The sequence below is a fragment of the Rhinoraja longicauda genome, chromosome 21, assembly GCF_053455715.1.
Source record: "Rhinoraja longicauda isolate Sanriku21f chromosome 21, sRhiLon1.1, whole genome shotgun sequence".
Taxonomy (NCBI): Eukaryota; Metazoa; Chordata; class Chondrichthyes; order Rajiformes; family Arhynchobatidae; genus Rhinoraja; species Rhinoraja longicauda.
In genome coordinates, this window is record NC_135973.1 from 303,580 (window position 1) to 316,298 (window position 12,719).

The window sequence follows — 12,719 nt, forward strand, 5'->3', positions numbered from 1 at the left end:
TCACGTGTGGGTTGTGTGTCATGTGTGGTGTGGTGTGTGTGTCATGCGTGGTGTGTGTGTGTCACGTGTGAAGTGTGTGTCACCTTGTGTGGTGTGTGTCACATGTGGGGTGTATGTCACGTGTGGTGTGCGTGTCACTTGTGAGGTGCGTCACTGAAGTGTAACATGTGTTTAATTGGCATCTGTACCGACCACAGAACAATGAAATTCTTACTTGCTGCAGCTTAACAAACCCATTAATGTGATATCACAAATAAATAATCAATAATACAATAAATTATCAGTAATAATAGGTAACCAGACCATAGTAGTGCAAACCAAAGTACATGGTCAGTAGAACGTTGCTGGGGTAGGGTTGTGCAGTGGCATCATGTGCCTGGTGTAAAGGGTTATAGAAGCTGACTGACCAACATCTGCACCAGTAATGCACTAAATATTCCTCAGTCTTACTTGAGATGCGCCTGGCGAGGCTGTAGGTGGACCGTGATGTGGATGAGGACATGTTTCTGTTGGGTGGTGGTGGTGGAGGATCACTGTTCATGTTCTCCACATCTGGTGGTGGAGGATCACTTACTCTGTTTCAGTAAAAGAAGAACACTTTATATTCCTGAAGTACATTTGTGTCATTCTGAACACATCTCTCAACATTTTCCATCAAAGTCGCTTTGTCACCAATATTTTCTTTGACTGCTAACTCATTCTGACCTAATGCAACATGTTTATAACTACAACAATTACATACAAAATGATAGCCTTGTTTAGACTTTATGCAGTAAAACTCTGGCAATCCAGCCGAATGAAACGGTGCTGAAACAGCAGACGTTCGGGACTATCAGATGATTCTTGGTTATTTTACAGGTGTCAGGGGTTATGGGGCAAAGGCAGGAGAATGGGGTTCAGAGGGAAGGAGATCAGCCGTGATTGAATGGCAGAGTAGGCTTGATGGGCTGAATGGCCTAATTCTGCTCCTAGAACTTATGAACTTATTAATATCCGAAACTCAGCTTTATTTCACCTTGTTGACATATTATGCAGCAATATGTAACACTGTCGAGTGAACTCAGCGAGATTGAGAGTGGGAGATATAAAGCACTTAAGGCACCGGGTGCAAACCTACCCACGATACTGACTCTGAATGCTGTAGACATCAGCTCTGTGTCGGCACAGCACCCCACCTCATCCTCACTCAAGCCTCCATCCGCCCCCTCACTGGTCATTGGAGATTTACTATAATTAGGGCACAACTTGAACTCTTTGTAAACTTGCTTTAAATGGCTGCTGGAGTACCAGTGCACAGCAGATAGGCAGCAGATGGACAGCATTGAAAGCACACACCTTTCTCCAGCTGATCTCCTCCAGTCTCAGTGTCCTCTTTGCAATAGAGTGATACAGTGTGGAAACAGGCCCAATCCTGCCCGAGACTCTCACCGTGTTTCTATTAAACTGTTGATGATTTAACTTCCCTTCCTCCATAACACCTGATGTTATAAACCAGTCCCACTGAGTTACTCCAGCATTTTGTCCCTATCTTCATTATAAACCGTCCCCTCTTTTCAGACACTCATCCTCCCTTCAAATCTCTCATCTCTTCCCAGAAAACCCTCCTTGGCCCTTTTTGTTGCAAATTTCTACCCATCTGCATCTTTCCTTTCCTCTCTGAAGATGATACTTCCCCTGAAGTACATCACCAACTTTTTCACATTCTGCGATCAGATTTCCACACCTGCCAAAGTAGTGGCCAATCCCTAATCAGACCCAAGGTGTAAAGGTGTCTCTCATTTGAAGAATTGTCACGATGTAATCGAATGGTGGAGCAGGCGCAAGGGACCAAATTTCTTGCTCCTCTTCCTACTTAGAGTCATGGAGTCATGCAACACAGAAAACCTTCACAGTGCTGGCCAAAATGCCCCATCTGAGCCAATCCCAGTTGCAATCCTCCTGCCCCCCAGCACTCCGACAACCACAAACACTGTGATGCAGTTGCTAGGGTTTGGTTCACCCTGTTACTGAGTGAGTACTGCCCTTCCTCTCACCCTGACAGAATGGCCCTAAACCTGACCTCCACTGATCTCACCGAACCATCCGTTTCTCATTTGCTTTGATCATCTAAGTTTCCATACTTGCAAAATTATTTCATGTATGAAAGGCTCCATAATTATTTTAAAAGTGAAACTTGTCGCTTTCAATAAAATATTATTATCGCTTGTGAATAAAATTGGACATAATATTAAGCCCAGACTAACTTCTACCTCGTTGTATGTGACCCTTGCAGACCCGTAAAGGACACATCAGGGGGTATGGGGAGAAGGCAGGAACGGGGTACTGATTGAGAATGATCAACCATGATCACATTGAATGGCGGTGCGTACAGGCTCGAAGGGCTGAATGGCCTCCTCCTGCACCTGTTGTATGTTGTCTATCCAGTCAAGCACATCGTATTTCTCAACAACATGAATTGATGAAGTTGTGCTGGATTTTTAAACTTGCTGCTGTAAAACCTTACGTCAGTGGTGACCGGGTTATTGTTTGAACATGACTGATTGTAGTCTCACTCTGTGCCGGTGTGGGCAAACATGTCACATCGTCAGCCAGCAACGGCTTTGACACTGACATGCGTCACTAAAATGCATTTCAAATCGCAAGGCTCAGTGTAGCTGTTCTGACATGGTCTTTGGGTGACGAGGGAATGAATATCTATTCTTCACGCATTTGACCGTGTCACTCGATGCACTCCGAGTAGTTTCAGCTTACTTGACTAATTCAATGTGCACCAAACAGTAACAATTTGCTGAAATACATTCCATGATCTCGCTGGACACTTTACATGTGCAGCGAGCGGCCAATCGCGAGTTGATCACATCCAGTGATGCCGCCCCAAACATTCACCGCCTCGGGGGGAGAATCAGCCCAGACCGGGTTAATGAACCGCCTTCCCGGGGCTGGGGTCGGAGGCTCGACACGGGCTTGTGTTTGGAAGGAAATGGCGGAATCTAACAGCGGGGAACTGGCGACATCCTGAGACAAGTCTCACGGAATTGGACGCCGCCGCCGCCGGACAAGTTCCATCCAACACACAACATGTAGAAACACGAGTGCCGGAGCGGGTCAGGCAGCATCTCTGGCGAAAGGAATAGGTGACGGTTCGGGTCGGGACCTTCATCAGACTTCAGTCTCCACAGATGCTTCCTGACCCGCTGAGTTACTCCAGCACTCTGTGAAACACAGGAACATGAAGCGAGTCTGCGCTCTAAGATGGTCCAGTTTAATTGGGACTTACAGCCATGGAGGGGTTTGCGCGGGGAAGGGACCCAGAATTTCCACCTCATCCTCGCTGGGTTGACAACAACTGTCCTGGCAGCACTTCCAGCTCCAGCGGAACAGCAGAAAGTCGGATATTCTGGACAGAAAGCCCTGTTTGATGCAGAAAACAAATGGAATCGCTCCGTGTCAGAGTGCGGCCGCTCCGATTATTGCTTCTCGGCTTCGGGCTTTGCCGTCACCGCTGCAACAGCGACTACACCCCCCCCACCCCCCCCCCTACCCATCCCCCCCCTACCCATCCCCCACACACACACACCCCACCCCAACACACACCCCACCCCAACACACACCCCACCCTCCACCCCACCTCCCCTACCCATCCCCCACACACACCCCACCCCATCACACCCCCCACCCCCCACCCTCCCCCCACACACCCCCACCCCCACACACCCCCACCCCTCCCCACCCCCACACCCCCCTCCACCCCCCCCACCGTCCTCCACCCCCCCCACCACCCTCCACCCACCCTCCCCCTCCCCACCCCCCCACCCTCCCCACACCCCCCACCCCCCCTCCCCACACCCCCCACCCCTCCCACACACCCCCCACCCCCCCCACACACACACCCACCACCCTCCCCCACCCCCACACACCCCCCACCCCATCCTCCCCCCCCCACCCCCCCACACACACACACACCCCCACCCTCCCCCACCCACCCTCCCCACACCCCCTCCCCCCAACCCCATCCTCCACCCCCCCACCCCCTCCCCCCCACCCACCCTCCACCCCCCCATCCACCCTCCACCCACCCTCCACCCACCCTCCACCCCCCCCCACCCACACTATATGCATGTGTATATGTGTGTATATGTGTGTGTGTGAGTGTGTGTGTATGTGTGTGCATATGTGAGTGTGTGTGTGTGTGTATATGTGTGTGTGTGTGTGTGTGTGTGAGTGTGGAGGTCGGGAATGCTCACCTGGTTTATTGGTTCCAACTGCCCTTTTACAGGAGGGGAGGGAAGAAACAGAAATGAATCAGTTTATCGTTGACAACAAACATTCTCCCAGTTTTGTGACAATATCAGGCAATCTGAGAGCGGCAGATAGACACAACAAGCTGGAGTAACTCCGCGGGACAGGCAGCATCTCTGGAGAAGGAACGGGTGACGTTTCGGGTCGAGGGTCTTCTTCAGAGCGGTGCATGTGATGGTGAGCTGACAAACAAACTGCTGCCGCCTCTGGTCTCTGGGCCAGTGGCCTCTCCTCAGATTTAGCTGGAGTTGTCACCATGGAAACTACGGCCATCTCTGACGCATCCCGCCAGCCCCGCTGCTCAGATATTGACCGCGGAAAGCGAGACACCAACAATTGTCAAAGCTGCTGCCGTGAGAGAGAGAGAGAGAGAGAGAGAGAGAGAGAGAGAGAGAGAGAGAGAGAGAGAGAGAGAGAGAGAGAGACAGAGAGAGAGAGAGAGAGCGAGAGAGAGAGCGAGAGAGAGAGAGAGAGCAACAGTTGTCTGCACCGAGAGCAAAAGCTTCAGCGTTAAACTGTGGCCGGGCGCGCTGCGTTAACGCCGGGGGTCGGAATGAACGCGGTTGCGAAGATGCGGCTTCCCCCCGCACACCTGGACAGGTGTCAGTGACCCCCCCCCTCTCTACCCCCCCCCACCCCGCACACCTGGACAGGTGTCAGAGACAATACTCCCCCTCTACCCCCCCCCCCCCCCGTGGATCCAATCCGCCACATGTTGGTCCAGCACTGTGTGTGTCCTACCCCCACCCCAGCCCCACCCCCAGCCCCACCCCCACCCCCAGCCCCAGCCCCCAGTCCCAGCCCCAGTCCCAGTCCCAGCCCCAGTCCCAGTCCCAGCCCCAGCCCCAGTCCCAGTCCCAGCCCCAGCCCCAGCCCCAGTCCCAGCCCCAGTCCCAGTCCCAGTCCCAGTCCCAGCCCCAGCCCCAGTCCCAGTCCCAGCCCCAGCCCCAGTCCCGCCGTTCACTGGGTTCCCAGCCCCGCCGCTCCGCTCCGTTCGTAGCGTTTTCCAGACCTACCTGTACATACGCCATCTTCCTCAGCGTCTCACCATTTGGCCCCTGGTCCTGCGCATCGCGCCGCCCGCCCGCCCTGCTCTCGGGAAGACGTGACTTGTGTGAGTGATAGTAGCGGCCATTCCCAACTCACTTTATTCTTCAGCCGCCTTCCCGATACCGCCTAGAGCTGCCGCCTCTCTGCGCCGCTCCCCCCTCTCCCCCTGTCTCCCCCTCCCTCTCCCCCCGTCTACACGGACCGCTCCCCCTCTCCCCCTGTCTCCCCCCCTCTCCCCCTGTCTCCCCCCCTCCCCCTGTCTCCCCCCTCCCCCTGTCTCCCCCCCCCCCCTCTCCCTGTCTCCCCCCCCCCCTCTCCCCCCGTCTACACGGACCGCTCCCCCTCCCCCTGTCTCCCCCCCCCCTCTCCCCCCCGTCTACCCGGACCGCTCCCCCTCTCCCCCTGTCTACCCGGACCGCTCCCCTGTCCACCCCTGTCTATCCGGGCAGCGCTCCACGCCCCTCACTCTCCGTCCGCATCTGAGACCAAGCGAAGTCCAGCAGCCGCGTCTCCAGCTGAAGGCGGGGGCGGGTAGACACGGCGTGACCGGGGGAGACTGACTCTCGGGTGGGGTGGGGGGTGGATTGGGGAGGTTGGGGGTGGGGTGGGGTGTGGGGGTGGAGGTGGGGGTGGGGTGGGGTGGGCGGGAGGGGGTGGGGGCGGGTAGACACGGCGTGACCGGGGGAGACTGACTCTCGGGTCCAGGGCTCAGCGTGATGGCAACTCCACGCTGCGCCGTCCGCAGGTCCGGACCAAATATGTGAACGTTGTTGGTCTGAGTTTCCAATGTTTACAGAATTTAGTCTGATTGATGCAAGACCCTGTACATCAACGTGTGAGATGTCCAATGTCTAGTGCAGTTGCGGTTAAGATTCCCACTTCACTACGGGTGCTGCACTGTAAGGAGTTTGTACGTTCTCCCCGTGACCTGCGTGGGTTTTCTCCGAGATCTTCGGTTTCCTCCCACACTCCAAAGACGTACAGGTATGTAGGTTAATTGGCTGGGTAAAATGTTAAAAAAAAAATTAAAAAATTGTCCTAGTGGGTGTAGGATAGTGTTAATGTACGGGGATCACTGGGCGGCACGGACTTGGTGGGCCGAAAAGGCCTGTTTCCGGCTGTATATATATGATATGATGATATGATATGAAGTTTAAACAAACTAGGAAAGGATTAACGAATAGCCCTGTCTACTGGCCCCTCACTCTGAATCTCTGAATGCCCAACAACCTCTCATATAGCACACGTCCGTGTACGAACAGCGGCTTTTGTCCAATAGTGTTTAGCATTGTTTGAACGGTGGTGGAGAGATTATACAAACATATGTTGATGGAGATGACACTTCAGAGCCTGAGGCAGACTGAATCTGTGAGCACTATTTTCATTAGAACTACAGATGCCGCTTTGGAATTAATAAAGTCTTTAAATACCACAGTGTTTTCACAAACTCTGTTTTCCAAGTTGTAGCAGGAAAGGTTACCGGGGCTTGCGGGCGTGAGTTGTAGGGAGGTTGGATAGGCTGGGACCTTCTTTTGTGTAGGAGGTTGAAGAGTGACCTGTTGAGGTGTACAAGATCATGAGGGGCACGGATAAAGTGAACACTCAGACTTTTTCCCCGGGTGGAGGATTCTAAAACTAGAGGGCACAGGCTTAAGGCGAGAGGAAGGAGATTTAAGAGATACATCAAGAGGAACTTTGTTCCCCTCAGAGGGTAGTCCATATCTGGAACAATGAAGGTATAGCAGTGGATACGATTACACATTTTAATAGACATTTGAACAGATATATGTATAGGAAGGGTTTAGAGGGATACGGGGCAAATCCAGCCCAGAATGCTAACTTGGTTGGTAAGGACAGGGTGGGCCAAAGGGGCTGTTTCCCAGTTACATGTCAAACAAGGTCTTGAAAGAGAAGGATACTGAGGTTTTCATTGGTCCTGAGCTATTTTCCTACGTCCACGTTATTTGATTTGACCCAAAACATCACCCAAGCCTTCTCTCCAGAGATGCTGCCTGTCCCACTGAGTTACTCCAGCTTTTTGGTTTATCTTCGGTTTAAACCAGCATCTGTATTTCCATTCTACATATTCCTCTGCTCCAGCATCAGAACCAAGTTCCCACTTCAGTTGGAGAGAAATGCACTGTTAACAAAACTGTCTTTTAAAAATGAAATGGAACAGATCACAATATGTTATAACAATATTTGGACAGGGACATGTATGGAAACGATTTAGAAGCATATGGGCCAAATGCAGCCAGGTGGGACTGATATAGATGTAGATGGGGCATCTTGGTCTGCATGGGCAAGTTGGGCTGAAAGGCCTGTTTCTGTGATATATGACCCTGAGATCAGACCAGGTCAGTGATTAGCTCCAAGAAGGATTATTGCAAGTTGCTGAAACCATTACAACAGCAGAGGGAGTCCGACCTGAGTAAACAGTTCCTTTCATTGAGTCTGGTGGGGAGGTCGGTGTCTATGATGTCTATCACTGTCGTGAAGCAGTGAAACTCCTCCGCTGGAGATCACTCAGTTTGATGAAGGTAGAAGGAACAAAGGGCAGAAACTGGGCCCTCATCACTGACCTTGAGTGGACAAAAGGGATGGAGGGAAATCAAAGCTAATAGGACGTGAGAAGAGGCCTCTTTCTAGACTGCTCATCCTTAGACTATAATCCCATGAAACATTCAGTGGTAGACTTGAATGAACATCAAATCTGTAAACTGACAGAAGGACATGTACAATTTTCAGTGGTCAGCTTCAGAGGCTAAAACTATCAACCAACTCAAATACCAATCAAATATTAACCAGGTTGGTGGAGAGTCTTACTCTGTCCAATGGTATTAGAATGGAATAGGTAACTGCGATATTGTCCCGACCTATGAGATAATCATGAACAGCATGAAATCATGAAAATCATGCACTCAATCAGACTTGTGACCATTAATGAATAGTGGACTTCTAATTCCTGGGCGGAGGTGTCACCAATAATTGATCCTGGTCCAACCACATTGACACCATGGCCAATAAAGCACATTATACCTGTACTTCCTCAGAATATTAAGGAAATTCAGCTTATTTCCAATAACTCTTGGCAATTCCCACAAATACACCTTATAAATCACTTACCACCTGAGCCTGCGATCCCTTACCTGGGCACGCTCCAACCACAGCCTGCAACATCGAGGAGCTCGCAGTCTCGGGTAGAGACCGATGTTGGGAAGCTCCAAAGTCACAAGAGGTTTGACCAGCCCCGACCCGGAGTCCGATCACCGGCGCGGGGGAGCTGAAATCCCCCCCCCCCCCCCCCCCCCGATGCGGGAGCTTGATCGCCCCGCTGTAGAGAGCCCGACTGCCGGCTACGGGAGACAAGATCGGAAAGCTCGAGGCCCCCGACCGCGGGAGAACAAAGAGGGGAAAAAGATTGAACTTTCTTTTGCCTTCCATCACAGTGAGGAATGTGGAGGAGTCACTGTGGGGGATGTTTATGTTCAAATGTATTTTGTATGTTTTGTTGCTTTTTATTGGTATGACTGTATGACAAATCAAATTCCTCGTATGTTGCAAAACATACTTGGCTAATAAAGTATGATTAGGATTAAAGCAGCAGATTGGGATGTAACACGACTTGGTTTGGAAACAGCTCTGACCAAGACTGCAAGAAATTGCACAGTTGTGGGTACAGCCCAGTCCATCATAGACACCGACCTCCCCACCATTTACACCATGATGCCTTGGGAAAGAGGCCAACATGATCAATATAATCACACTGCAGGAGGAGGTAGTTGAGACAAGTACTTTCAGACCATTTTAAAGACATTTGGACATGTACATGGATAGGAAAAGTTTAGAGGGATATGGATGACATCAGCCAATTGGACCGAAGGACCTGTTTCCGTGTTCTACGGCCACTTACACCCAGGTCATTCCCTCTCCTCCCCTCTCCCGCCAGATAAAGAAGCTTGAAAGTACGTACCACCAGAATCAGAAGCAGCTTCTTGCCCACGGTTCGCTGGACGATCCGGACAGAGGCGATGGCTGGAGGCCCTGCAGCATTTATTTTTTAAATAATAAAAATATGAAAATCATATAATAATCCATCCACATGATTTGAAGGTTATTTCTGCAGGTTGAGTCAGTATACATTTCAAAAATAAGACAATTCCACATCAGCAGCATAAATAATATTAACAGAATAGTCAGCACGTCAGGCAGCAGCTGTGGAGAAGGAATCGGAGTCGGCACTCTGTGCAATAGAGCGATGGGGGAGAGGGAAACTGTTTATTTCTGCTGATACTATCTGACCACAAAGTAAGTCTTTGATTTGAGATAGAGATGAGAAAGCTCAGGATAAATTCAGCAAATGCAAGTGGAACAAACGGCATTTGGACACATTCAGGTACTTTCATTGGAAGCCAGTCTTTCTTTGGCAGAGCTGAAAGGGGAAAGATAAGCACACAGCAGGCATAGGACGCTGACTGTAATGGGACCGTGTTCAGGCCGAGCGGAACACTGCTCTTTCAGAGCCGTGGCTGATCTCTGAGACAGCTCTAAGGTATTTATTCACAAAATGCTGGAGTAACTCAGCAGGTCAGGCAGCATCTCAGGAGAGAAGGAATGGGTGACGTTTCGGGTCGAGACCCTTCTTCAGACTGACACTCGCATGGGCCCTAGCTATGCCTGCCTCTTTGTCGGGTACGTCGAACAATCCCTGTTCCGGATGTACACCGGCCCCATCCCCGAACTCTACCTCCGCTACATCGACGACTACATTGGTGCCACCTCTTGTACCCATGTTTGATTTCTCCTCTGAGATACCTCTAGTATCTCACCCACAGGACATCAAGGCAACTCACAGCAAAACTCCCTGAGCCCGAAACAGTTGGCTCATTCAATCACAACCCTTAGGCTTTGTATCAATGGGATGAAGCTTCTCAATCAGTCATTGTCTGTACAAGGATCTACCAGTGCAACAGACATGGAAAACCAAATATCCCTCAGCACCACCGCCCCAAAAGCCCGGCTCACCACTCCTCTCTCCAGTTAATTCCTCTCTGTTAAAATACCAGCCTGATTCTTCCTCTGAATTTTAATTGGAACTAACTGCCTCATTCCTGGATCATGTAACAGTTGTACAGGAGACAGGTGGAAAGAGCTGCTTGTTTTACCTTTATAACTTCAATCTTTCACTTTATTTTTGAATGGTTATACTACAGGTACGAGCAGGTTTAGCAGTCTAACTGGACTCTTTATTTGTTGCATTAAACTACAGGTTATGTGGAGCGGTGGCAGTAAACGTACAGGTAATATTCACAGTAACTTTAGCCATCTCCTGTTTAGCTCTAAGTCTCATCTGCCCACATTTTTCTAGCACCAGTTATTAGATCAGTTTGCGAGCAAATCCAGAGTAGTTCTGGTGTCGGGAAGCTCTGTTTGAAATCCAGCTGCATAATTTGAATAATGAATATATGGATTGTTTGCATTTTCCAAGAATTAAAAAATACATTAATTTAAAAATCAAGACTTGGGTTAAGTTAGGTTGTCTTGCATGTTATTAATCAGTTATGCATTAATCAGTAAATGCCAGCAACCAATAATGGGAATAATACATTAATAAGTTACATTAACTAGTGATGAATATGTTGATTATTGAATTAGTAATTACAATAATTCCCCAATCTCTCTGCGCTGAACTAAAAACCCATGAAAGACGAGTTCTGCTGCAATAATTAATCTTAAATGTCATTTGCAACACATTGCTAATGAGGTGAACCACCCACCACATTACTCATGCCACAATTAAGCATATGTGCGGATAATAATGATCTGCCATGAGGCATTGTTGACAGCCTAGCTGCGACTGGGAGCTGTGCATTGTGTGTTTGCAACATTCACAGTGAGCACAAGTGAACAGTCTGGACCAACGAGGCACAGGGTTAGAAAGTTTGAAGGGCAGAGGCAGACAAATCCCAGTGGAGACAACGTTCCCCTATGGTGAGGCTGGCTTGCCCCTCGTGCTCTGGGGTGTGAACCTCACGTTCAATACTTTGCCAGTCGGAGAGTGCTTCTCGTGTGTTGTATCCACACTCCCTTCACGATCAGAATGAAGCATCAGGTTTGTTGGCCGCTCTGACGTCTGTAATCTATTTCCCAGTAACAGGTCTATTTCAGTGCAGTGGGTATCAGCTGTCCTGCCATCTATACATCATGCATGCTCAAACCCACTTGGAAATTCCTTGTAAGCGAGGAATATGTTTGTGGACTTGGTATTATTTTGCCAATGATTATCTGAATACCACAATATAAGGAAAAAGGTGGAAGTGCATAGAGAAGGAGGCATTGGACATCTCTGGATAGCAGCTAAATCCTTTCTAAGTACCTCAGTAAATAAAACGTTGAGAGCACTTCAGGTAAAACCATTATTCTGAAAGAAAAGAGCTTCTGGCATCAGGGTCGGTGCTGCCAAACTACTTTTACAAAATAATCCCGTCAGCAGCAAAGCAGTTGAAGGGGGTGAAACCCCAGGAAAGAAAACTGGTGAAGACAATTGTGGGGAGATACTGGAAAAAGATATGAAGCAGAAAACTTGAAAGAGCAAAGCCCCAATCATATTTCAGCTAAAACGTGGTGAACATCCAGGAAGCATTTCTTATTATTGAACATGTTTGAACTTTGGAACAGATCACCAGACTATGAGCACAAGCTAACTGCCGCTCCAACAAGGGAATTACATTCTTGCAAGAAGATAGCTCCATTTCCTTAAGATTGGCTGTAGTCACAGAAATCTTGTATTGCCATCTTTTAAGGCTTGGCTGACTTCAAGAGAGGAAATGCCCAGAATATTTGTTTTACTCTTAGAGTTAGTCCAGTTTAAGCTATCACAAGGTCTTATTTTCTTTTGCATGTATCAGGGGATTGTGCACCAATGCTGAGCAAGTTGTTGAGGCCGACTTCTAACTGGGGCTGGGGCAGAACGCTGGGGCAACAGAACCTGTTCAGAACACTTCAGGCATCTGAGAAGGCATTTTAAGATGAGTTAATATAACACAATAACAGGGCACCAATGACATCCAAGTATCATATGAACTCTCCTGTTCTTGGATTTATCATTTAAATAAAGTTATTTACAAAGAGGTAGAGAGTAGTTCAGCATCACTCTCACAGCCAGAGAGCAGTGCTGAACTACTATCTACCTCTGATGACCCTCAGACTATCCTTGATCGGACTTTGCTGGCTTTACCTTGCACTAAATGTTATTCCCTTATCATGTATCTGTACACTGTAAATGGACCGATTGTAATCATGTATTGTCTTTCCGCTGACTGGTTAGCACGCAACAAAGGCTTTTCACTGTACCTCGGTACATGGGACAA

The 12,719-nt window shown here is 49.3% G+C and overlaps 1 protein-coding gene across 3 annotated transcripts in view; it reads right to left on the bottom strand.

Annotated features, from left to right (window-relative positions):
- syt17 (synaptotagmin XVII) overlaps positions 1 to 6,132 on the bottom strand; it is a 29,501-nt gene extending 23,369 nt beyond the window's left edge. The window contains exons 1-5 of one of the 3 annotated variants that reach the window (XM_078417530.1): positions 6,043 to 6,132; positions 5,316 to 5,388; positions 4,245 to 4,262; positions 3,278 to 3,411; positions 451 to 575 (exon numbers count right to left, since the gene is read on the bottom strand). In XM_078417530.1, the coding sequence (XP_078273656.1) occupies positions 451 to 575; positions 3,278 to 3,411; positions 4,245 to 4,262; positions 5,316 to 5,330 (292 nt within the window). In that variant the 5' untranslated portion in view covers positions 5,331 to 5,388; positions 6,043 to 6,132. Of the gene's footprint in view, positions 1 to 450; positions 576 to 3,277; positions 3,412 to 4,244; positions 4,268 to 5,315; positions 5,389 to 5,815; positions 5,896 to 6,042 lie in introns of those variants that run through there. The other 2 variants (XM_078417531.1, XM_078417529.1) reach the window with 2 other exon arrangements.
- Positions 6,133 to 12,719: the final 6,587 nt, after the last annotated feature.